The 27,352-nt window shown below is 42.0% G+C and overlaps 1 protein-coding gene across 4 annotated transcripts in view; it reads right to left on the bottom strand.

Annotated features, from left to right (window-relative positions):
* Positions 1 to 27,352, bottom strand: part of PALS1 (protein associated with LIN7 1, MAGUK p55 family member) — a 95,575-nt gene that overhangs the window by 18,730 nt on the left and 49,493 nt on the right. For all 4 annotated transcript variants that reach the window (XM_090033180.1, XM_090033182.1, XM_090033183.1 and 1 more), the window contains 5 exons: positions 16,104 to 16,312; positions 8,905 to 8,982; positions 5,212 to 5,358; positions 1,352 to 1,513; positions 288 to 365 (listed from right to left, as the gene is read on the bottom strand). In XM_090033180.1, the coding sequence (XP_089889306.1) occupies positions 288 to 365; positions 1,352 to 1,513; positions 5,212 to 5,358; positions 8,905 to 8,982; positions 16,104 to 16,312 (674 nt within the window). The remainder of the gene's footprint in view (positions 1 to 287; positions 366 to 1,351; positions 1,514 to 5,211; positions 5,359 to 8,904; positions 8,983 to 16,103; positions 16,313 to 27,352) is intronic.

Genomic DNA, 27,352 nt, shown 5'->3' with positions numbered 1-27,352 from the left:
TAAGACAAAACTCTCCAGTATCGCATGTGAAAGGAGTTGTACAGAAGACAAACAACTTGGCTTTTGCAGCCATGCCTCATTACATATAAAAGAAGGGAGCTCTGCAGGCCAGATCTGACCTATGTGCCATGTCTTTGACACCCCTTGTCTAAATCAATTTAAATATCTTCTATTTCCCAATGTAAAATCACCCAGAAAGATCTTTGCAGAGTATTAGGTGAAAAAAACCCAACCAGACAAACAGTCACATGTATCATCAGTTTAAAGTGTATGTATAAAGTACTTACAACTGTTTCCTTAGCAGGAGGCGGCTTGCTCTGTTGACTGGGAATCAGCACAAATGTCAGAGTGCCATGCATGTCAGCCTGTGATGAAAAAGACTCCTTAGTAATGTACACAACTGTTTCAATCAGAAATTCCAATAAAGCCACCTATGTCTGTAGGGCTGCACAGTGCATAAATTTCAAGACACTTGAGATGCACTGGATGCATCATATCACCCCTTAGGCTGAAATGATTCCCGTACAGACCCATGACTATAAAGAGTAAATGCTGACCATCATAAGGAGGAACACTGGAATGGTTGGTTATGCGTGTTACTCATTCCTCTAGAAACGGTGCATATTTAACAGCAACCAACATTAATTAGAGTAATGCAAGAGTGAATGTGGGCCAAGCATGGATATAATTCTCAAATTACATCTTGAGTGACACTGGTTTGTCATTCAGCCTAGGTGTTGTCAAATCTGTCTCAGGTTTCTTCACTTGTTAAAAGAAGAATCATTTCTTTATCTTCCATACTTGTTGTATGGGTTAACTGGTGAATAACTGCTAAGAATTTTGGACTTGAGACACCATAAAAATATTATTTGAATAAAAAGCTATGTTAAAAGAAATGTTAAGGTTGAAAAATGAGATACTCAAAAATTCAGAAATGCGAGAATTAAATTTGCAAATAAAACTTGGCCCTTTGAACACATACATTATGATATAGGTCTTTAATTATACTATACCACATTTAATCCTTTAAATAAGACTTGTTCATAGAACTCACCCAAGAACAGAGAAAGTTCTCTACAGATAAATCTTAATAAAATAATGTTGACAAAGCCTATCAAAATGCTATTAAGCATGTCTAAACCATGATTTTTGGAGACCTATGACGTGGTTGAATTGTGATGATTTTTTTTTTTAAACAGAGATGCCAGGAGAGATGTTTTGCATTCAAGTCAATGACTAAGAAACTACAAATATGCAATTCAGATGCAGCATGCTTTTTGTACATGAAGCAATTTTAAAGGATCAGACCAGAAATTATCTATAACAGGAAAAAACAAAACCACAAACTTACCAACAAATCAAAAACTTCATTAACGTCTTTTCCACGAATTTCAATACCATTAATTTGCAGAACTTCATCTCCTTCGCGTAACAAGCCACTCTTCTCTGCAGCACCTCCTTTCACTATTCGACTAATGATAACAGAATCCATTTCATTGCGTACTGTAGCACCCTGAATAATTGCAAGCCAAGAATCAATTCATAATAAGTTCAGAAACTCCTGGATATCTATTGCATATATTTCAAACCACTGGATAAAAACAAGTATAAACTACAAATGACAATAAGCAACAACTTAGAGGCATACAACTAAAGCTTTGATTAAAAATAATAATTCAGTTCTGCAACCTATGATAAAACAGACAGTGAATTCAACCATACATATATGACAGATTATTTTTCCAGAGAAAATGTTTTACTTGTCTTAGCAGATGAAAAACAGTAGATGAGAGATAAATGCTGAGAGTGCTTGGCACAGCAAGGATTTAACTCTATTTCAATACATCTTGAGATAGTGTCTTAGGAAACTCTCCCTTCAATCCCACCCGACATTCCAGAGATTGTACTGACTTTACTGTAAACAGTAATTATGGTAAGTTTCAGTTTTAGAATAAAGCAGCTCAAATATATAAAATTGGTGTCAGCTATATTTACTATTATTTCCTTCTTCATTGAGAGCCACTCTCTTACACTGTAATATTTCCCTTTGGCCTTTCTTTCCCCTGCTTTCTTCCCACTCTCTCCCCAGCTTTACCTTCTGTTTTTCCTTTTTACCCATTTATATTTTCACAACATCCTCTCACACCTTGAACTTCTCTCAGTCCTGTTTTCCTGATCTACTACTTTCTTTTTCACTGGCAGCCTCTTTTCTACCTTATATTCTATCACTGTAATGTCTCCCTTCAGTCTTCCCCCCCCACCTCCTCCCCTTCACCCTCTGCTTTATCTCTTGTCTTTCTAATTTCTACCTATTTACACTTTCACTGACATCCTGCCACACCTTTAGCTTTTCTCACAATCATGAGTCTATGAAATAAGACCAGTCCCTGTACCAAGCAGGAAAGATAACTGGGGTCAGGTGACCCCAGCAAGGTGACTGTCCAGTTTCCTCTTGAAGATTTCCAGGGTAGGTGATTGCACTATCTTTGGAGGGAGTTTATTCCACAGTCTGAACACCGTGACTGTGAAGAATTTTTTCCTAATGTTACGCCTGAATCGGTCTTCCAGGGATTGGTGACCATTACTCCTGGTTCTTCCCTTGGGTGAACAGTTGCTCATCAAGCCTGTGATGTACTCCCCTAGTGTAGCGGTAAGCTGCTACCAGGTCCCCTCTAAGCCTTTTCTTCAGGCTGAAGAGTCCCAGATCCCTCAGCCTTTCCTCATATGGCTTGCCATGTAAGACTGTGATCATACCGGTGGCTCTTTTCTGGACTCTCAAGCTTGTTCATTTCCTTGTTAAAGTGTGGTGCCCAGAACTGGATGCAGTACTCCAGCTGGGGTCTCACCATTGCTGAGCACAGTGGAAGAATCACTTGCTTGGTTTTGCTGGAGATGCACTGATTGATGCATAACAGAGTATTATTTGCCCTGCTGGCTACACCATCGCACTGATGGCTCATATTCACTGCTGTCTATTATTACCCCCCAGGTCCCTTTCATTTGTGGTGCTAGTCAGTTTGGTGCTGCCAAGCCTGTAGGTGTGTTGGGGGTTTCTTCTCCTGAGATGGAGCACTTTACATTTGTCAACACTGAACTTTATCAGATTATGATTTGTCCAACTTGCTAGCCTGTCTAGGTCTGCCTGTATCTGTAGCTATCTTCAAGAGTGACCACACTTCCCCGTAACTTGGTGTCATCCACAAACTTGGCCAGTGAGCTCTTTACCCCACATCCAAATTGCTAATAAAGATGTTGAAAAGTACTAGACCAAACACTGACCCCTGCAGGATGCCGCTGCCTACTTCTCACCAGAACGATGGACCTGTTCACTATGACTCTCTGGGTCCTATCCTGCAGCATCTCATACATCTGACTGTCTCTGAGTTAAGCCCACAATCCTCCAATTTTCTAGTGAGGACATCATGGGATACTAGATCAAAGGCCTTTTGGAAGTCAAGGTATACAATGTCAACCTGCTCTCTTGTGTCGAGGTGGAGAGTTACCTGGTCACAGGAGATGAGGTTGGTAAGACCAGACCTGCCTGTGATGAAGCCATGCTGGCTGCCACTCAGAATCTTACCTTCTGCAACATTGTAGGGGGTGCACGTGGGTGTATGTGCACCCCCTGTGAAAAGCGCTGATGATGCTGTCAGTGGTACCTGTGGGCAGTCACTGCGCACCGCTCCCCACTGCCGGCGGCATCTGCATGCAGTCCCTGATTGCCACTGGCTTCCACTGGCAGTATCTGCAGATGAACGCTGACCACTGGTTGGAGCTTGCCACCCACCCCTGCTGCCAATACCGCTGTGGCCGCGTGGGGGCTCCCTGCTCAGCCCGCGGCTGCCTGCAGGGGCATGTGTCATTCATGTTCTGTAAGCTTATCGCAAATAGACTCCTTGATGAATTTTTCTAGAATTTTCCCTAGAATAGAAATTAGGCTGACTGACCTGTTACTCGGGTCCTCCCTCCTGCCCTTGGGGATGGGCACAACACAAGTCCTCAGGGACTTCTCCAGAGTGCCATGAGTTGTGGAAGAGTTTTGCCAGGGGTGACTTTGGGCAGCTCCTTCAGCACTCTCGGATGAAGATCATCCAGTCTTGCTGACTTATATATGTCTAATTTTTTAGTTGGTCATACACCAATTCTACGGCAATAGTAGGAAGACGATTATATTCCTACTGTGCTCATCCTGTATTCTACCTGGCATTGTTTTCCCCTTGGTCTAGTGAAAGATCGAGGTGAAGAAGTCATTCAGGAGTTCATCTTTCTCCTAGGTGCCAGTAACCAGCTCTTCTGAGTTGTTGAGCAATGGCCCCACACTTGCATTTGTTTTCTTCCTGTTCCCTGTGTACCTGAAGAAGTGCTTCTTATTATTCTTGATTCCCGTTGCTTATCTAAGTTCAGTCACCGCTTTAGCCTTTATCTGTTCCCTGCAAATGTGGGTCATAGTGGAATAGTCCTCCTTGGGGCCCGCCCCGAGCTTCCATTGTTTGTAAGCCTCTTTCTTAAGACGACCCTGATTTCCCTGTTTAGCCAACAGGGCTTCCCAGCCCTTCTGTTACCTTTTCTCTGCATGCGAATCGACTTCCTTTGTGCTTCAAGGATCATGTCCTTAAGGAACAACCACTTTTCTCATGCACACCTTTCACCTTTGGTTCCTGGTCCCATAGCACTTCCTCTGCTAGTGACCTAAGCTTGTTGAAATTTGCATTTTTGAAGTTCAGAACTTCAATCCCACTATCAGATTTCCTGGAGTCTCAGAACAGCAGAGACTCCCTATGACTGAAGAAGGGTGACTGTGCCCAAAAGCTTGCCAAGAATTTTTTCTGGTCTAATAAAAGATATTGCATCTACTCAAAGAACCTTGCCTGCCAATATCCTTAGACCAACACTGCTACAACCAAAAACCCTGTCAGCTCTAAGCATTTATCATGTGAGGAATGACAAATGTCAAGTCAAAGTCTAAGCAGTATGTCTCTGCAAGTTCCAGAACAGTAACAATGATCTGTATAGAAAAACAAAACCGTGTCCTGCTTCACGCATTTGTGGGAAAACAAGCGTCATACTTACTATCATTTATAAAAGGTCTGAAAAACATTGTAAGGACAATGTCTTCCAAAAGGAGTCTAGAAGAATAAAAGCAAAAAGGACAGTTCTATCTTTATTTTCTTCCCTGGGAAAGGGAACGCCTGTCACAGTATCTATACTTACCAGTGGAATATCTCGAGCTTTTTCAATTCGAACTATTTTAACAGTCTCTCCTCCATACAGGCCAACATTCTCATAAATCTTTTCCTCTGTCACTGGCTCTGGCTGCATTTCCTGCTCTGCAACCTTATCATGAGCCAATAAAAGTGCCTAATGTTAAATAAAAATAGCACAGTTAAACACAATTATGCCTTTTATCTCCATTTGAAATTTTTGCAGATTTGCTAATTTCTACTGTGAAATTCACTGCAAATTACTAAAGTTTCCAAATTAGCATAAAAAAGCCAGGAAGATCCATCACAATAACATGATTATGCTTTACTGTATTTACTTGAATCCAAGATGAAGCCCCCCGCACAATTAACACAGGGGGGAAAAGGCCCTTGTCTTGGATTTGATTACAAGACACAGGAGGGTGGGAGGGGTGGCAGGAAGCTGCAGTGGCTCCAACTCTGGCTCCAGCCTGAGGTCAGGGTCAGAGTCAGAACTGCAACCTGCCTCCCTGTAGTCTCTGCCCCCTCCTGCCGCTTACCCTCCAACTCTCCAGTTCCAGACACATTTCAGGCCAGGCCATGAAGCACATGGTTGCTCCAATCCTAGTTTGACCATTATGAACAGGTCTAGGGAGGTGATACTTCCCCTCTATGTGGCACTGCAAGGCTGCAGCTGGAATACTGCATTGAGTTTTGAGCGCCATACTTCAAGAGGGATGCGGATAACCTTGAGAGGGTCCAGAGGAGGGCCACTCACATGATTAGAGGCCTGCAGGATAGGTCCTATGAGGAGAGGTTGAGGGATCTAGAACTCTTTAACCACCATAAGAGAAGGCTGAGAGGTGATCTGGTGGCCAGGGGGGGCGGGGGGAACGCAGCAAGCAATACAAGATACTCTGATTACCAGGGCATTCCTTTGGAGTAACTAGAAACAATGGCCACAAACTTACAGAGAGCAGATTTAGACTAGACATTAAGAAGAACTTCTTTATAGTAAGGGTTACCAGAATCTGGAATGGGCTTCCAAGGGAGGTGGTGCTCTCCCCTACCTTGGGGGTCTTTACAAAGAGACTGGACAAACACCTGGCTGGGGTCGTCTGACCCTAGCACTCTTTCCTGCCCAGGGCAGGTGGTCGGACTTGATCTGCTGAGGTCCCTTCTGACCCTGAAAATCTATAAAATCTATGTAGCAGCTGGGGCCAGAGCTGCTGCCACTGCAATGATTGCTGCATGGATTGATTGCAGCCCAAGCAACCACGTGCTCCATGCCCTGGGTTGGGGTGGGGCTGGAGGTAAGCAGCGGAGGGTAACCAGTGGGGGGGAGGGAGAATGAAGACAGGTGCCAGAGAGTGCAGGTGCAGGGGTGGGGACACAAGTCCTAGGGCAACAGACACAGGGAGCAGAAGGGGCAAATGGTGAAGGGGCAGACATCAGGAGGCAAGGGGCAGGGATCAGGTCACTTAACTCCTTGAGCACCTGCCTCCCTACCATCTGACCCTCTGCCACTGCTTGCCCTGCTGACAAATATATAGCATATTGAAAACTGAAACATCTGAAGACACAAATGCTATTGTTCAATGAAATCTCAAATGGAAGGTGCAGTCCAAACTACAATTTTAAATATGAAATGGTATCAGAATTTTGAGAATTTACACTAAAACATGGCAGAAGTTAGGAACTCTGTTGCAGAGTTCATTGCATATTTGTAAAGGTATTTTTTAAAATATCATGAAGTTTAAAGAAAAGGAGCTTTATTACAGCATTCTCAAATCTTTGTGAAGAAGCAAGATAAAAGCTGTTTTTCCTGTAAGTTGCCAGAGATGTACTTTAACCACATTCTTTTGTGCACATGACTCAACTATGAACTTCATTGGTTGTCAAGTCTTGTTTGTACATTAGAGGTGTGCCCTGAAATTCATTCCTATTGTTTCTGATCCTCTACTTCCTTGAACTATCTTTGAGGAGAGAAGGGAAAGAGAAGTAACCATTTCCCAATGAGATGATCTTCCCAACTTGCAATAGCACAAAGATTTCCCAAGCAATACATTAAGCGAGGGGTGTTAAACAAGCCACGCCCACCGGCCAGATCGCACCCAAGAAGCTGTCATCTGGCCTACAGGGCTCTTCACAGGTAAAACAATTTGGCGGCATTAGTTGTCACTCCTCAGCTGCCAAATTTCAAGACCTGTGGGAAGCCCAGTGGCTAAATGGCATAACTTTGCACATTACATCAGGTGCATGGGGCCAGAGCAGTGCAGGGATCAATCTGGGTGGTGTGAAGTGGAGTCTAGGCACATAAGGCCTGATCCAGGAGGCGAGGCAGGATCTGGATGGCATGAGGTGGGATCTAGTTGCATGGTGCCTGATCCCAAACAGCCACCCTGTTGGGATCTGGCCCACAGATTTACTTCATGCCACTCATCTGGTCTATGGGAGTGGAAGCTTGAGCACAACTGGTTTAAGCAAGGAACCACAGCCACAACTTCCTACTATGCACATACCACAAAAAGCCATACCTTTTTTTTTTTTCAGACAGACAAACTAGATGAACTTTGTGCGTCACTGGACGTGTCTACATGTGCGACAGACTGCAGTTGCTACTGTGCAGTCATCTAGCACTTGAGCTACATATTAGTTTGTTGCTATTGTGCCGCAGTGTCTCATGTAGATGCGTCCCCTGTGTATCTGATAAATGACTCTGTTTTAAGCTAATTTTAGCTGCTTTTTGCTTCTGCCAGCAGTCCTCTGCTTTCCCATAAGTCCACTGTCACCCTGATCACGTGGCTCATACTGTACCATTTCCCTCTCTTTCATGTGGATGTAGCCCCCACCCCTTCATTTTTGGATTGTAAACTGGCTCTTCAGGGGAGGAGGAAGTCTTTCTATCTATCAGTGCTGACGACAATAGAATCTAATTCTGATTGAGGTTTTGCACTCCGACAAAGGAAAAAATGGTATTAGATGCATACTCTAGCTTTGCACTTGCAATGGTTATATTTTGAAGTGTATACCTTATGTGTAAATATGGTTTCCTAGGCATCTGACTAAGTGGATCTGATGTTTGCCAGATGGGCTTGAACACCAAATATTCATTTCACTGTAGCAGAAAATTTAATTAGTAGCAAGTTAAGACTTTTGCCCCAAGACAAACATATCGAGCATACAGAAATTTACTACAGTAAAAATTCTGTTAACTGGCAGCTTACAAGATGGCATGCTGGATGGCAACTGGCATGCCAGCTTGTAAGATGAAGTGAAACCGGAAGTGCCCACTGTGGTACTTCCAGTTTCTCCAAGCCCCCATGGCCCAGGACAAAGCAGCTTGCGCTGCTGAGCCCCCACAGCCCAGGGGCGTAACAGGCTGTGTGGGGCCTGTCTCCCTGTCCCATGGGGCCCGCAGGTCCTGCAGGAAAGGTGACAATGCTGTGGGAGGGGCAGAGGGACGCTTCAGATGTGGTGGGAAAAACGGCAGCTGGGGCTGCTCAATTAACCGGCATATTTTGTTATCTGGCATCCCCCATTCCCGGATAACAGAGCTTTTACTGTATACAGATTAGAAAGGGAATGTTTAACCTTGAAAAGTAAAAACCTCATAAAGCAGTAACTAAAATGGTTGCAAGAAATGCTGCACAGATGAAAAGCAATAAAAAAAAAAATCCATTCTAAACTAGATATATGATGTTGTGCAGTTCTGCAGTTTTACCTGAATGTGAGGGGCATTCAGTAAAGCGTTAAGCTCCTGTCCATCCTTCTGGTGACTGGGTTTCAAAGCACTCTGTACCTGAAAGAGACAGAGGAGCAAAGATTTGTTTTGCATGGTGTGCAAATTTAGCCCTGCCTGAAGCTATCATTAAGAAAGTTTTATCTAGCTTTAATTAGTCTGGTTTTGTTTAGTTTTTTGCTGACTGCAACTTAAAGTATATCTAGGTATTTGTTACTCTGCCTCTACATTTTACAACTTTTAAGAAACGTATGAGAACACAAGAACTTGCCTAATAAATCCTGCTACAACTATGAAGCTATAACTAAGCCATTAACCAGTACATCATGTAGAATGATATTGGGACAGACTACTGCTGAGCCAGACAAAACTAAATAAAAAGACATGTAAAATAAGGCCAGTAAAAATTAAACAGTACACACATACTTATAAAAGTTAGTAAATTATTCAAACGGCAATTTATTGGTATGTTTCTATTAATGCAGATATTTCTCAGATGTCTATATATCAGTTATCATAAAAAGTCTATTATCATATATTTAGCCATTTAGATTCCTTTTTCTAGGGGTGAAAGATGAAGCCAGTTTACACGTTTGCTTTCAAGAGCAGAGGCAAAGATTTTGGTAAATGGCTTTCAGCAACCATTTGAAACTGGTTGTTGAAACTGTCTGTCAGAACTTGGTAAGTCACCATTTCAAAATACCAAGGGTCAGAAGAAGAGTGGTACAGACATCTTTAGCTGGCTCCAAAATGCCCTTGTTAATACAGAGGATGCTTTCTTTTTTTGCAATGCTAGCATATCAAAAAGTTAGAAGTTCTTATGCCACTATGAAAAGAGACTTGCGTCTTCCTTACATCTTGTCTTCTTGAACTTGAACGCCCTGGGACTACAGAGGTGGAAAGCAGCAGTAGTTAGGACATTCTAATCTGACGAGAAGATAAGGGGGTACTTCCTAAAATAATTATTCCTAGTTCCATCTCTGACATGTTTGCCTGTAAAGTCAGGAGATGACAAACACCATTGCAGAAACCTTCATTTTTTTGATTTTTTGGATTGAGACTCCCCTTTACCTTCTTGGGATCTTCTTTCATCTCACATTCTTAGTGATAATGCAATAAAAGGTGAAAACACTGGCGCTCTTGGGCTCATCAGCATAAGTGCTACATTAAATCCACAAATTATATCCTTAAGTAGTCCAAACAAGATCCTAGGAAGTACCTGTGGCCTGCAGAAGTCCTAGGAGAATGCTGCTCATACTTGACAAAAACAGGGCAGTGAATAGAGCCAAAATACCACTGGTACCAAGCAGATACCTTGGAACAAAGGTTCTCAGAACATCAAAGTGCTCCCTCCATGGCAAGGAGACAGTGAATATATGGTATGAAGAAGGTTAATGGAGCCCAATAATTCCTCCACTGAGTTTCTTAAAGGATGTTTTGTGGAGACTAGTGTGTCTAACGAAACCTCAGAGAAAAGGACAGAAACCACCCATATCAGATCTGAATAAATGTTCTTTTTTCTTTGCAGAACCCTACAGACTGAGGGATCGAGCTCTGTTTACATCCACTAAAGAGTGCAGACAGACGCTTTTCTGTCCACAGCATGTGGCACAAAGCTACCAGAAGCACTGTCCCGACCTCTGCTTCAGAAGCTTGGATCCTGGGGTGTCTCCTGGGACTGAAAAGACTCTCCAGAGGAACATTTTCCTAAGTGCAGCCCCTCTTCATTTGTTCAGACACGGTACAGTGTAGCATCCAAGTATTTTCACAGAACTACCATCTACTTCCTGATGTATGCCATTCTCAGAGGGTCTTCAATTCCTTGCCTGATGGAGTTTCTTTGCCTTACAAAACTTTGAAGTCTCACCTGTCCATCTTTTGGGGCCTTTCTAAAGAAGCACTTGACAAAATTCCTCTGTGTACAAATGGCCCTCAATCCAGGCACACAACCTTCTGAATGCTTCAAAAGGGAAGTGGGGATGAGCTGGGGCAAGAGCATAGATAGTTTCATGCACTGTTATAAAATGTATCACAAGAGTTTTATAGGGTAGGCACATATAACAATGTGAATTTATATAAAATTGAAGAAAAAAGGAACACAGACCTTACTATAAACTATTTTCTGGGGGGAAATATACACACACACACACTTGAGACTTTTCCTAGATGCTGCATGATACTTAGGTGGAATGGAAAGGCTTCTATACTGCTTCATCTGACAGGAATCAAAGTGGGGATTGAACTGGGATAAGCCACTTATGCCTTGGTATGTACGGACAGGTTCAACAACCATTACTCCTTCAAGGTTTTATAGCAGTGATTTTAAGATAAAATTTTATGAAGGTAATGTCAGAAATTACTCTCTCCTCCTTCCTTCCCCTAGGATCCATACCTACAAATTTAACTGAACCAGACTTTGTTTAATACCGTATAAGTTTTCATGTCAAACTGATTTCTGTTGAGAAGAGGAGTTTAATGCTTCTTTAAGCACAGTGAAGGAATGTATTCACATAAAGAGAAATATCATGTTTTCCTTATTTAATATCATTGTTATGGGCCTGGAAGATTCCATTCCAATAGATATATCATGCATTACATGTTTATTACACTGTCAGATTACTAGGCTATCACCTGTAATAAATGCCACAGATATGAATGTTTCTATTTACAGATAGGAAAGTAGAACCAGAATCTACACTGACTTGCCAAAAATGACAGATTAATACCAGTTGGACCCATTTTTGTTTTTATATTGTACACCAAGCTATTTGCCCCTCCCCATCCCCTGACAGCTTCCAATTGAGAGACCCTATTAGAAGAAATCTGGTAGTACCATAAAAATATTTCTGTGTATGGGCTATTAGTTTGAAACAGCCAATTAACATACCATTGCATTTTAGCTCAAATATTGACAGCAGAATCATTAATGTGGATGCCAAATTACAAATTATAATTTGGAAGGGGGGAAAAAAGAGATAAACATATAAACAAAAAACTTTTCCTGAATTTAAATAGAACCAGCAGGTCAATTTCATCTCAAATCCCATGTTAATATAAGCATATACAGAAATGTAGGTGTATGCATATTGGTAACTTTACAAGAGTTGTAAGATTTTAGTTTACACTACTTAAAATTTTGATACAATTATATTATATATGCATCATAGTGAATGCAAGACATAGGTTTGCTAAAGAGCACAATATGTTTTCATTGTTGGGGGTGGGGGAAGAAGACTTGTAGAGTTCACCCATATAAGCATGACAAATTTAAGTCCAACAAGAATGGTTTTAGAATGTTCTTGCTAATGTGCTATGCTACTAGCTGTTCCATGCCAGAAATTAAAACCTGCTTGAATACTGTATCAAATGCTGTCATAGGTCAACATTCAAGCCATATTTCCCTAATCCTAACCCTCAATTTTGTCAAGTTTAACTGGCTTTAAAATCAACTTAATTACTTCTGATGTTCAAAGTGCTATTTTTATTCATGAGGTAGAGCGCTCTACATTATTTTAGGGAGTTAATCTCCACATAAATTCCTTAAGCTTGAATGCTTTGCTCAGCCTTTTAATTTAATTAAAGTTTCTCAAAAGGACCAACTGCAAGTTTTTGTGGCTGGTCAGTTAACACTTTCTCTAGCTAACATTACAGTACAACTGTTAGAGCTGGCACAGTGTAACTCTTAAGAACGTCCTAAAAATTAATAAAATGGCAATCATTTATTTGAATTTAATGTTAAGTGTTGCAAGTTTTAAAAAAAGAGCGAGAAAGTTCTCAAGGCAATTTTAGTTTATGCAAATGGCACATAATTGTAGCTAAAACCAAACAGTTGAAAGAATAATCCAAGCTTCTATGTATGTACAATGTTGCACACAATATTACCAGAGTAATATTTTTTTTGGTTTTGTTTGAACTTTGTAGCTTTATAAATATGTTTTTAAGTTGTTATTTTTGCTAGCCTTTTTGTAGGAAAATAGCTATACCAAGAGCCCTACAAATTACAGCTTCTTTAAGTCAGTGCTGCAATAAACCCAACCTCTAGAATATACGGGTTACACATTTTGCAGCAATAAACATTTGGAAGTTTCCCCCCTCAGCTTCTGCAAAATAGCTTGAATTTGTGTCTCAGTCTTCCACAGCTCATAAAGGGTCTGGTTTAGATGGTGATACTTTAGCATGAGGTTCCACTTTGGCTTTCTGACTTCCTCAAAAGACAGAAAATTAGAGGAAAAGGTATATGTGCCCTATTGACAGGTAGTAAAGAACCAGAGAATACCAAAGGAGAGAGTGCATGCATCTAGAATTACAGTGAAACAGTGGGTTTTTACACTGCAGCCAAGAGTTCGATTTCAGCTTATGGGAACACACCTGAGTTAGCCTTAAACTAGCTATCTCAGGTACTCATAGGAACGTAGCTGTAGCATTACAGAACTCGGCACCAGCTCACCAACCTGAGCATTTACTTGGCTTCTCAGGCAGACTTTGCAGGCACAGTGAACTGTGTGCAGGCACACTCCAACCATGTGGCTACTAGTACCCATTCAACTTGGCTAAGCTATCTTTAATATGTCAACACAAGCTGCTGTTACACTTTCTGCAGTATAGATATACCCTGTGTAAAGGGCTGGGGAAGAGAAGTAAAATTATTGGACAATTCCTTAATTGCTTGGTCACCTGTGGGTGCATCAACAAGGCCATGTAATAAAATCTGGCATAAACACGGAGCCTCAATGGTTTGTATAGATGCTCTAACTGCTGCAGTCCAGGGTGCACGTGCAAATGCTACACCTGGGACTGCAGCAGTTGAGCTGGGGTGGAGCAGCCCTGGGCTGGCAGTAGGCCTGGGAGGTCAGCCCCAGGTGGTATCAAGAGGTGGTATCAGAAGGTAGAAGGGGTAGCTGGGGCACAGGAGTGCCCCAGTGTGTGGAGCTTTGTGGTTAGGAAGCAGACAAGGGTCTGACCCCTGCTGCCTGGGCTAACCAGGCACAATGTACGCCCAGGTTAGTGTTTACACTTGTTTTTAGAGGTACAGTTATTCTTGCCACCATAAGACAACACTTTCCTATCCATAAGACAGTACTTATCCTATGGCAGCAAAAATTAGTTTGCTGCAACCTAATAGCATCACATATTACATTGCAGCAAATTAGTCTACTGCACAGCTGAATGCATGTGAAGATGCATCCTGTGAAAATTAAAGTTTACTGTCATGTGTGGGCAAAACATGCATTTTTTTTTCAATCCGCTGATTCTGTGCAACTTCTAGTAACCTCTGCTAGCAAAATACTGTATTTTCTTGTATACAACATGCCCCTGAATAAAAACTGCATCTTGTTTTTGAAAGGCAGAATGGAGAAAAACAGATCTTTCTGGAGAGCTTCAAAGGGGCATGTGGGGAGGAAATGAGGAGGAGGGAAAGAAAAAGTATCCATAGCCAGTAGCTAGGGAGCCTTGGCAGAGGGTTAAGTGACAGAAACTTCTGTTACCATATTCATGACTACAGGAGTTTCCTTGATTTCTTGAATGCTCACCCCAATTGCCAAGAGCTGAATGTTGTGGAAAAGATGTGCGCTGTATGTGAGAAAATATGGTAATTTATTCTCTATAGGGAAGCTGCTCAATTATCGGCCAAAATTATTTAACAAGGGGAGGAGGCCTTTAACAAATATTTTTGTTATTAATGTAGTATATTCTATTTTCTCAATCCACAATTAATTCCAATATTGCTTACTGTGTCCAGTACTTCTTTCACCTATGAATCTAAACACCTTTTTCCCAGAACAGGAGACCCTGCCTACCATCAGGCACAAAATTAACAAAGAGAGCCTGTCGTGGGGAATACTGGGGACATGTAGGAGGTGAAAGAGGCCAGAAAGTTCCAAGCTTTGGATATTCCCCATCAGCCTTATGATCTAAGAGGGAAGAAAGTAACAAACATTCACACTACCCCATATCTTAATTAAGATTAAAAAATATCTTAAGATATTGAACCATGCATAGGTGCAAGCATGAATTCAGCCCTTTTATCTATTTTCTTGAAGTAATTTGGAAGTCCTAAGCAGCTTCTACTTGAATTTTCAGGAAGCCTCCTGCCACCCAAGCCTTAAGACGTTATTTTGTAACTGACAATTTTAGCAATACTGCAAACCATTTCTCCTATAATCAAATGCATTTCTTAAACACAGAAAAATGGAAATTATTTAAAAATTGGTGGTAACAGAAGAAATAGGTAGTCTTATCCATCCAGGTGAAGACGACAATAATTGACTTGCCTGCAACAAAATCTGGAATGCCACCTGCAGTCCCAAAACACAAGATTTAAATTCAGTTAGATATGCAGAAGATTACTTTCTTCAGGGATTTCATATTGTAATTACTACCACCACATTTGCATGTTCCTGGAGTGGCAGCCCTATGGGAGCTAAAGGAAGGTGAAATGTAGGTATCCTGAAAAATCACACAGAAGGATTAGAGGGTTTTACCAGAGTCTCTGCTTTTCCAGCTTATCCAAGCCCACAAGTGACAGAAAAAGTCAGCTTGCCAGAAAATAAAAACCAAAAGGAAATGGTAAATCAGCCAGATGCCAACTGTTTCTGATGGCAAAGGCTACCACTTAGTGAAAGGAGCCTGATGGAAGAGACATCAAAATGTCGGAATTTGAAAATTCTATTATTAGACATGCTGGCTCCAAGATCAGAACTGGTGATTTGTGATACTGGTAACCACAACTTGAAAATTGGGAGTTAAGTTTAAAGATAAGATAAAACTATCATTTCTGGTCTGATTCCATTCTAAGAGGTGTATTCCAATTTTAAAAATATTCATCAATGCTCAAAAGAATGTCTCAGTAATAATGGACTAATCGAACAATACCCACTTGTACTAGAAATGAATTACGGGAGGTAAAGGATAACTGATATACTACTGCTCCTTTAACTGGATTTAAATACTGCAATTCAGTTAAATTTCTTATCAAAGATTACTTTTGTCCTGGAAGCTATTTTTAAATCTGGAAACACCAGATGCAAGACAGTCACTGTTCATTTCTTCTGATCCATTTTATTAAAAAATTGATTAACAACTCGGGCAAGCTTACCATACAGATCAAAAGTGAATGTTTCCAATGACACAGCAGTCATTACAAGTTACAAATATACCATGCAAAAGCATACTGTACATACCTCTTGTGCTAGCTCTTGTGCATTGGAGATAAGAGGATATGGAGGGCTGGCTTTGTTCATGTGCACTGTGACAGCATTGTGTATCTTAAATGCATTCTGAAAATCAGTATTTTGGACAAGTTGTAAAATGAGGGTGATATCCTCTTGACTCTGGGGGTCTGCCAAAATGTGTTGGATATGCTTAAGAGAAGCTAATAGTTCTTCCACTTCTGGGTGAAAAAAATAAGAAGGGGTGAGTGAGGGTAGTCTGATTATTACATTATGTACATTTAAAATTTTTCAAGTTTGTACCAGAAACTTTTCTCCTCAGTTTGATTCAAACAATTTTGAATGCATCATTGCTATTATCTGCTCCACTAATAAAGAATAGATGATCAGAACTAAAATAAGAGAATTCAGTGCAATTAGGAAAAATAAAGAAGTCGATTGAAGTCTCTAAAGCAGCAGATCACAGTTGCAATTCATTCCTCATGTTCCTCTACCTCCCTGAAATAAAGATTGATGTGAGAGTCTGAATCACAGCTTATGAACAAACTTCACTGTAAAACAAGGAATATTTTGTAACATCAAAATGAAGGATACTTTGCTAAACTTTTGTACTTATTCAAATCCAAGACAAGGTTCACCACCCACACCAATTCAACACAGGGGGAAAAAGCCTTTCATCTTAGATTTGAGTACAAAGTGTTTGTGTGGGGGGTGAAGAGGGACAGTGCATGTGGGGGAGCTGCAGCAGCAGCAGCAGCTCTGATCTAGCCTGGGGTCAGAATTGCAGTTGTTGCCCACCCGACACCTCTGCTCCTCCTCCTGACCTTTGTTCCCCAGCAGCCCCACTCCCACCTTACCTTTTACTTGCAGAGTATGGGCTGGAGGCAGCACATACTCTGGGCTCCCTGCCCCAAGCTGGAGCAGGGTCCCAGCCAGAGCTGGAGCTGAGAGGGAACGGTTAAGTGGTGGTGAAGGGGGGTAGGGAGGAAGCAGAACAATAGTAGGGGAGGGCAGAGGATGGCCAAGCAGGGGGGAGCTGGAGGCAAGGGGGACAGGCAATGGGGGGGATGGGGAGGGCAGTGCCAGGGGTGGAGGCACTGAGGGAAGGGGCAGGTATCAGGGGACACATGCATGGGGGAGCAGGTAGGAGGGGGGCAGGCAGTGAGGAGGCAGGTAGCAAGGGGTACAAACCTCAATGGGGGGCAGATATGGGGCACACGAGCACCAGGAAGGGCAGGCAGCTGAGGGGGAGACAAGCAGTAAGGGGGACAGGTGGCAAGGGGCAGAGACCAGGCTACTCGACTCCCTTCCTGTCCCTGCACCATCTGCCACTGCTTGGCCCTGCTGCAATGGTGGGAGGACAAATTTACAATGACCTTCCCTCCCCTCCCCCCAAAAATAGACGCTAGACATGGATAATTGTAACAAATATATACATTTTCCATGTCTAGAATTTAATAATTGGGGGGCTGTCTTAAATTTGAAGTTATTTTGGATTTGGGTAAATCTAGTCATTGATATACTAAGTATTTTTTAAAAAAAATTGTCTGCACAGAATCTTAGCATTTATATTAAAAGGTTTATTTAGTTAATAGCCAACTCTGTTTTGTTTTTACCCTTTTACTTTTTTTCAGAATTACTCCTTGACAAATGTACTTGTATCCAATTTCTAACTTGAAAACAATGTTGAACAAGCCTGAACTAGAATATTGGCAGGAAAGAGTAAAAGGATGGAGGATAGAAAATTTTTCTCCTGATAATATGAAATACTTTTAGAATTCAGCATAACACAAGACAACTCAGACAACAAATCTCTTTACCATTTAGACTAAGAATTCTAGCTGGAATATAGAACTTTAATATGGCTTAATAACTGGTTTCATTATTACTCTTTTGTACTTAAAAGTACTTTTGGGGGTAGTGTGTTAAAGACTGCACTATATCACCCAACTAACCAGTTTTTTATCCTAACTTTTAAATATAACCAACTAGCCATATCAACTCTTTACCATTTTGAAAATATCATTTAAAAATATATCCTTGTTTGACACTTTAAACATTGGCTTAGAACAGAGGCTGGCAATTATTTTGGGCAGAGGGCCGCTTACTGAGTTGTGGCAAGCCATTGAGGGCGCATGACAGGCAGCCCGGGGCAGATAAATATTAATTTTCTAAATTTTTTAGGGGCCCTGCGGGCCAGATAGAATGACCTGGTGAGCTGCATCCGGCCCCCAGGCCACATTTTGCCCACGCGTGGCTTAGAAGAAATTGTTTGACACTTTAAATGTTGGCTTAAAAGCCAAGTGAAGAAATTAATTTATCAACTAGGTTACTAAAAATCCAAAAGCAGTCCACATACAGAATATCTCCAAAACTACCCCAGTTACATGAGAACAAGTTTTATAAAATACAACGAATTACTGTAAAGTTTTTAGAGCTGCCATTAATATAGTAATTTTTAGTGTTTAGCCTAAAACTCAGCTACAGTCCTGAAATTTGTGGTGCTCTTCCTAAAGGAATAGCCCATTAGAAAGTAATCCCAAATTGGAAAATTTGACATCTGATCTTTTCAGAAGTCTATCAAACTTCCCCTTACCAACAAACACTGAGTAAATATCATACTTATTTGTTATTAACTTTCATTAAAGAAGTCACTTGTAGGCTACCAAACTGTCAACCTAATTTATAAAATTTATAAAACCTAATTTATAAAAATATTTTAACATAAAATAATCAGTATGGATCCAGGCCCCCAATTTGGGAAATTTAAGATACATCGCCAGGTTTCTTGGTTGAAGTGAGAAATGGCACATTTCAAGGACTGGTAGCCACATTCAACTTATGGCTGGACCCCTTGTCAGGTAGGAGGGACAACCCAGACGGTTGGCCAATGGACATAAAGCATATTTTCCTAAATGATATGGATTCATCTGTATGCCATGCTTTTAATTTTCTTTCAGCAAAGTACACTCCAATGAATTTTATTCCAACTGAAATTATTTGCTTTGTAACAAAAAAATTGAACCAATCCAATTGTGTCTTTCTGACAACTATAAGGAAAAAAGCCAGAGGGAAGATAAATAAGCAGGAAAAAACTAACATAGCATATTGACACAGGGTTAAACTAAGCATGCACTGAAAAGCCTCTGACCCTGGTGGAGACATATTAAAAACATACAAGTCTATAGGCTGTTTTCTTCTGTGCGGGGTAGCGTAGGATAAGCAATTTCTTAGTCTCCATTGGTCATTCTTTAAGTTTCGCTCATGGGTTTATTCTTGTGACTCAGGTGTTGACAACATTTTACAGGAAGGGCTGCTTTAACAGGGCATAGCTCAAGCACAGGTCACTTCCAACCCAGCCCAAGGTCCCAGAATCATGGCTCTTCCCCCTCCTTCCCAACAATGCCGCTGCAGCATTAAAGGTCCAACATCTTATATGCAAGCAACAAACTTTGCTCTATAAATTACTCAGTTGTGCCTTTCAAAAACTCAGATTTAGATGAGGATTCTGGGTTGCAGTTCCTCTAGCAGGCTAGAGAAGGTAGCTGGCTTTGAAGGCTATGTTTTGACAGCTTCCCCTGTCCACTTCCTCCCCTACTTCCAAGGCTAGCAGTCACACAGAGGAGCTTGGAGCCGTCCTGAATACATACCCCAGACACTATTAGAGTTGCATTAAGGGACAAAGCTACTCATTCTATTTGCTAGCTTAGACATGCACCAAGTGCAAAGAAGCTTTTTCCAGGCCAGGATTCCAGGCTCGACTGCAAGTCTGTATACAGCAGGGGTGGCTTATCCATGACTCATGCGTGGCCAACTCATGGCATGTGTGGCACACGTGGCACAGAGCCTCTGTGTCTGGCTTGTAGCAGATTGGGCAGGGAGCACAGCAGCAGGGAGCACAAAGCAGAGCAGCAGATCAGGTAAAAGGAGATCAGAGTGGCTCCCAAGGAGGCTGCAAGGCTTAACTTGCAGCATGCCTGCCCAAAAGGTTGGCCCCTACTGATATAGGCACAGCCATAAGAGTGTCAGTTTACTCAGAACACTGAGCAGAGAGAATTTGTTTGATGTTACAGGAAACCTAGGTTTACAAAGAAGTTTTTGGATGGAGAGGAGACTATTGACATTGCTTTTAAAGCAAACAAGAAGAGGAAATGCTTTGCAAAAGGGGTTGGAGTCAGTTATATGGCTTTTCTAAGCGCCACGTAACTCCTTCTGAAGTCCTTTAAATATAGGTGGCAGGGGAAAATATTACTGGGGGGAGGGGGTGAACGGGTAAAAGTGCCTGCCTGACCACCGTCCTTCCCTCCCACAGGGCTGTTGAATGCTGGTGCTGTATGCAGCAGCAGACGGGTGCGCAGCAGGGACGCTGCGTACAGTCCTGTGGTGGGGTGTGGCAGTGATGCTGGAGCAGTGAAGCTGCGCGGAGCTGAGTGCATCTGGGGTGCTGGCCTGGCTGCATGCGGAGCAGTGCTGGGCACTGCAGGATGGTGGCACCATGGTGCTGCTGGCATTGCTGGCCGCCGTGAAATTGGTTTGGGGGAACAAACCCCCATTAGCCCCAGCCTTCTGCTGCCTATGTCTTTAAAGCTGCCCCAACTGTCTGTTTTGGGTAGTCAGACCACCAAGAAGGAAATGAGCAATGATGCACAAGGACCAGAGAGGGCAGACCTGGATAAGAAAGCCAGAGGGATGCTGAAATGCAAGCAAGGTCCTTTTCCTGTGGGACTTAAAGGAATTTAAGGAACACTGCCTGGCACAAGCCCAAGAAGAAAGGGGCACTCTTCTGCCTATTACAAGTCAAAGACTTCTTGTGTTCAGGGAATAGCTGCTTTACCCTTTTTCTGGATTTTAAAGTTCTTATGCTCACACCAAGGAAATGGGGAAGGTGCGTGCTGGAGCAGCTGTCCAGTCTCATCTGCCTGCCAGATACCACGCAGCTCAAATCAGTTTACAAAATTCTGAGCATTCCATGAGTGAAGTCCAGAGCATACTGGAATGAGCTGTGCCAAAGATCATGAGCATTTCACTAATAAACCATGTACATCACACGCCCGATCCCCAGAGTGGTATCTGGCAAACCCCTCATATAGCTAATGATGCTGATCACACTGGCTTGGTGATACCTGCTGAAAAGGAATTCCTATGCTCAAACATTTAGGCTCAACTACAAGCAGAACCACCCTGCTGTTAGAAATACCTTCCTTTGCTGAATGTAGTTACACATATAACAATCTAACTTGAATTTTACCACCAGTGGAGTACAATTAATATAACTTAAGCAATAAATATCTTGCTTTTCCAATACTCATTCATTCCACCCCCTCCACTCATTTGTCTCAATTGTCATGCATTTTTTCATCCTTTCCCCCTTAAAAATAAACCAGAAAATTCTCTGTATAGACTTCTACCTACCTGAATTCCAATATTTGGCTGTTTTTAGCTCCTCTTTTTCTTCCTAGCCCCTTCTTACTAGCCTGCCACACCATGCTGCTCCTCCATACCACTCTTGTCTTTCTGCATGTACTCTACACTGATCTTTTGTATGTGTCACAGGGCGGCATCCTATGCTGCATGTGACAAAAGAATTTTCTTGGAACAGCAAGAAAGAAGTGAGGAGAAACTGCTTGGGAAGATAAGGGAAGTTCTGTGGAATTACTTCTTCCCGCAGGGCAACTTGAGAGACATGCCTATGTAGCCCATTACACAACAAGTACTGACAAAGTATACATAAAAATTTGTGGAGCTTGCTGAAACTAAAGTTTTCCAAGGATCAAATTTCTAAATCCTACAGTACATTTAAAACGCCAACTAACATGCCCCCATCATCACAAGAGAGAAACAAGTCTATTACAGTCAATCCCACCTCAGAACACTTTCAAATAATCTCCCTTAGGAGAAAAAACAAAGACTACTGAAAAAAACGAGTCTCTACTTACAGACAAAGTGAGGCTTCTTTTAACTACTGCGAGTCAAATATATATGAAACTTCTGCCACCCAAACACTTATTTTTCCCCGTGTTCATGGAAAACACTTGCAGCCTTTTCTGCTGATTTATGAAATGGCAGGAAGATGTCCTAACACTATGTAATGTACGTATTAATCAAAAGACTGGCAGGAAAAGAAATACGCAACTGCAGGGGAGGATTTGGTTGTAGTTTGGCATGTTAGTAGACTAGAAAAGGAGGGAAAGGAAGAATTAGCTGCTGTTAGTCTTTTAAAATACAAATTATAAATGGCAGAAGAATTAACTATTACAAATTAAGACATATACCACTAATTTATCCAAATTGCCACTGGTGATACATAATTTTAATTTTTTTTCAGGAACTTAAATCTTCTCTGCTGCTCTATAGCACCCAGATAGCTGTGGGAAACCACCATGGTGCTTTTTTAATAAGTTGGAAAGATTTAAAATTACCTGGCATAAAATCTAGCTTTAAATCAGCAATTTTAATCTTGGTTGGTAACCAATGAAGCACACCAATTTGAAACTAAGTATAAACAAACTGGTCATTGAATTGAAAAGCATGAGTAATTGGAAATGAAGATAAAGTATTTTCTCTGCACCTACAGAAGAGGCTATTGCCACCAAAAGCTGGTTTAGCATTTCAGCACATTGTTTTTCCATGAGCTTAAACAGAGTCTTTGCCCAGCGCAGTAGTTCAGTTTATTTTGGCAAACATGTACTACTTGATTTTTTTATATCATTGAAATTATTTAAGTTTAAACTCTAAAACAGACTGGCAATTCCAAACTTCTACTGTACTTTATATATAAAGATTAAACTTGAAGGAAAAAGTCTGCTTTACTTTTTTTTTTGTCCATCCCAATTTCTAACCTAGTCAGTGATCAACAAGGATCCAGGTTTTCCGTTTGTCATGGAAAAAATGGAGAAAACCACATATTTTTCCCTTTACCGGAAACAAATGTGGATTTCTCATTTTACTGGAGAAACTCACGGATATTGCAGTTTTGCAAAGCGCTCTCTGCAGGCTGGCAGAGTTCTAGCCTGCAGGGGCTGGGATGAAGCGGGAGGACAGCAGCCAGGCAAGGGGCACTGCCAGGCAGCCTGGAGAGTAGTGCTGGCAGGTAAATTGGGTGGGCTGGGGGGGGAAGGGGGAAGGAATTGAGGCCCACATAGGGAGGGAGGGATTTGGGCAGGGCTGGGGCCACTGCCCAACTGGGTCGTGCATGGGGCTTGGGGCTGTAACGTGTGGCTACAGGCCCCAGCGGGGAGTGGGATGAGGCCATGAGAAGCTCGTCTGGGAGTAGGGAGCTGTGGATCTGGGTCCCTGGCCCTACAGCCCTGGCAGCTGAAGGTGGCAGGGGGCTGTGGGTGGAGAGTGAGGGACATGAGCAGGGCCAGGGGGCTGTGTGTGTGTGTGGGGGGGGAACAGGGACTGGGGGGCCTTTCATTTTAATCACGGATTTGGGGGGTTTTATCAGAGAATTTGTGATTTTTTTTTTTTATTATTAGGGAAAACCTGGATTCCTGGTGACAAACTAGGGGTTTTGGTCGTATCTCAACAATCTGTGTTTTAAGCCCGATAATTTAACACTCTAAACACCCTGGCTGTTTCTTGCTTTGTTTTTTAAGTCGTGGAATTTGAGACTCCTGGCAACCAAAAAGCTCAGTTTGGCTAGGTACAGACGTTCAAAAAGCCTGAGGCGGGATGAATCTAAGTTACGTGGTTTTCTGTAGGCGGCATAGTTTAGATCAGTAGTGAACAGAACGTACATTTGGCCTTTGGCTGGGGGTGAGTGTGCAAATTTTACATCAGGTTCTGCCATGGTGTAAACCAGTCCATGCGTGCCAAACTTCTGTTCCGTTATGGATATCGACCAGTTTCCAGTCGCTTATACCGGTAAAAGTGTAACGTCTGTACCTGGCCTTTATGATTAAAAGCAATATTCTGGCCTCTGTCATTGAGCATTTAATAAATTTTCAGGTGAACTGATTCTATGGGCTCAAATCTTCCCCACCTCACAGATTATTTTTAAAAAATGCAGTCTTAAACTAGTTTCTTCACTCAGTAACAGGGCTGACAGCTTTCAGAAGAGGAAAGTCTTCTTTTGAAGTTTAGCAAAAGTGTCAGATCTTAAATTGATTTATCCAGTAGATAGAAAAAATAGGACACATTCACAGGGTTTTGTTGTTGTTTTTTTTAAAAAGAGAGAATGCTGGGGGAAGTGAGTTCTGCTATAGAGCCATTTGATTAGGGTTTAGTGTTATGAAAAGAAAATTAAGATCTGGAGAGCAATTGTATTAGTAGCTGAATACTGATTTCCTATGGGCAACTACAGACCTGAGGGTCACACAATTAAATGTGAAACAAAGTTTTTGAGTTTTGCAACATGTCAAATCTGATGTGACCTCTAGGTCACGCTAATTCCAGTATTAACCATGCTTCACAGAACCACCATCCATATTTTTGTTAACATCTTTTGTTTTTCCACTTGTAGTTTGCCAGTTTGAAACAAGTTGTTACTATAGCAAAAGAACGCCAAGGCAGAACAGTGCAGTCTTTGTTACATTTACACAGCCCTGTCTAAGGGCAACCCCCCAGCCTGCGGTCTGAAAATCTGGTAGCACAGGAGCAGTTGCACCACTTCACTGCTGCTAAATTTCCAGACTTATGGGGTGTCCCAAGCCCAATGTGCTAGATTGGGGGTACAATCCCAGCATGTGGGGCCAGGTGGGGATAGCACTGGGCCACAGAGCTTAATCCCAGCCTGCGAAGGCAATGCCAGGCTCCCAGGACCCAATCGCAACACACAGGGGTGGTGCCAGGCCCCCAAGGCCCAATCCTGGCATACACAGGTGGGAGGGGGTAGCACTGGGTCCCAGGGCCCAATCCCAGTGCACAGGGTTGTGAGGAGGTGGTACCAGGCTCCCAGGGCCTAATCCCAGTGAATGGGACAGGAATAGGGTGTTGTCAGGTCCCAGGGGCTTATTCTAGTGTGCAGAGCTCAGTCTGGCCTGTGGATCAGCCCCCATGCGACTCACCTGGTGCATGGGCCCAAAAAGTTGAGCACCACTGGTCTAGGGGGCTCATCAGTATGGTATTGGAATACTTTGGTGAACCAGTACTATAAAAGCAAGAGAGACACTTTGCCAGTGGATTCATATGTACTTGCTGACAGCAAGGAACAGTGAAGTGCAAGAATCTTGGGTTCCACTCAAGACATAGGAGGGATTTGTCCTAATGGGTATAAACTTCTGTCCACTTCATTCCAAGATCAACTTGTTGACCCCATTCCTGTCCCAGTCCCATCTCTTCCTTATTCTTGGCTCTCTATCTCAGTTCTTTTCTCCTTGCCAATTCAATCCCAATGTCAGCCTGGGGTTTTTCCTACTAGTTTTTGTCTCCTTTGCCTAATTGGTCTCATTTTTCATCTGCTCAATTTCCTCTTTGGAATCCCAAGATTCCAAAGAGCTAATCCCAGTTTCTCATCTCCCTGCACCTTGCCATTTCTCTTTTCTCACAATACCTTGTCCAAATTTCCTTATCAGCCAGTCTGAGTTTTACCCCTACACCGACTCCTTTTCAGGATGGTCTCTCCTTCCCCTATTCCTTCCCACTGTTTCCTAGTCTGTTTCCTTGTCCAGCTAAATCTCAGTCCATCTCTAGTGCTGTGTCCAGTGTCAAGTAACCTCATGTTCCTCAGCCCCTTCCCAATCTATGCTCTTTCAACCTCAGCCAGCTCTTCCATATAGCTCAGTGTACTTGCCTAGCTAGTCCCACGGTCCCCTTCCAACTGCCAGTCAGTTTTTCTCTGCTCCCCTCCAGTACCAGTGTAGATTCCTTAAGGGGATGATAAAAGATAATAATCTTTTTAAATAATATCTTATCTTTTATAATATAATATAGTATCTTTTAATAATATTACAATATTGTAATAATATTGTAACCAAGAGAAGTTGGTGCTGGTCCCTACCCTGGGGGTCTTTAAGAGGAGGTTAGATGAACACCTTGCTGGGGTCGTTTGACCTCAGTAATCTTTCCTGCCATGGCAGGGGGTCGGACTAGATGATCTACTCAGGTCCCTTCTGACCCTAGAAACTATGAAATATGTAATTAATATGTAATTAATATATTATTAATTGTGATATTTTAATAGTAATGTTAATAACATTTAAAAATAACCTTAAGGGGATAATAAAAGATATCACATCTACCCAAAGAACTTGGCCTGCTTAAGGGGAAGAAGCATGCTCATTAAGGATGAGATCTTTACAGACTTTAGCTGTTAAATTCTAGCAAATCTCTGCTAAGCAGGTGTGAACTACTGTTTTTCAAAGACTAATACATTTGGCCATGTTTGGGTGATGTTTAGATATGGGGAAGCCTTGGCCCAAATTTCATCCCTTGCCAAATTTCAAGTCCTTAGTACATAAATATAAGAGCCCGACAGCATTCTGAATTTGCACATAAGCCAGATATTTTTGCTCATCTCCTTCTAACAGTTGAGCCATCTGGGTTGAAATGAAAATTTAAAAAAAAGAAGACAAACAGTTGAAGCAATCAGCCAGCATGGAAAATTTAAGCCCAAGCAATTAAAGTCTTGCAAAGTTATAAATCTCTGTTTTCACAACCCAAGAGTATTGGATAAGATTCATAATGGGCAGTGTCCCTAGCTTCACCTGTAATTAAATATTAATAAAGTGCCCAAAGGTCCCAGTGCAGACTGAAGTCTCATTGAATTACATGCTTTACAAACTAGACAGGGAAATAATCCTTCCTCATCTGGCACTATTTTAATTGAAGTCAAAATTAAGGTTACTGCACTCTGCTTAAAACTGGATACAGTGAAATAGGCAGCATCTGAAATACAGGGGCTGCTTATGTAGAGAGTGTTTGAAATAGAGCAATTTGTCATCTGAAAGGAATAAGAATAAGGACATGATCTTACTTTATAAACTGTAAAATAAACCTTTGCTGTATCCTTCTAGTTAAAGTCTGGGATGTGTGTGAAATTTAGTGAGCTCACCCTTAAAAGATGAGAGAGAGAGAGCTAGAAGTGGGTAAAACCCTGTGGGAGGTCATTATTCTAGTCCAGTGGTGTTCAACCTTTTTGCCAAGTGGGCCAGATGGGCACTGCTTGATCTCTCTGAGGGCCTAATCCAGATAGTGGTCCTGACACAGTGCTCAGGTCAGGCATGGCAGGGCCCCATTCAGCCACACAAAAGGGGGAAGAAGGCAGTCCAGCCTCAATCCTGCTGCATAGAGGGAGGGAACGCCCCAGTCTAACTGCCTGG

This window comes from Crocodylus siamensis, chromosome 2 (assembly GCF_052110815.1).
Source record: "Crocodylus siamensis isolate JL-2025a chromosome 2, ASM5211081v1, whole genome shotgun sequence".
Taxonomy (NCBI): domain Eukaryota; kingdom Metazoa; phylum Chordata; order Crocodylia; family Crocodylidae; genus Crocodylus; species Crocodylus siamensis.
The sequence above is the reverse complement of the archived record's forward strand: the minus strand, read 5'-3'. Positions and strand labels throughout refer to the sequence as shown.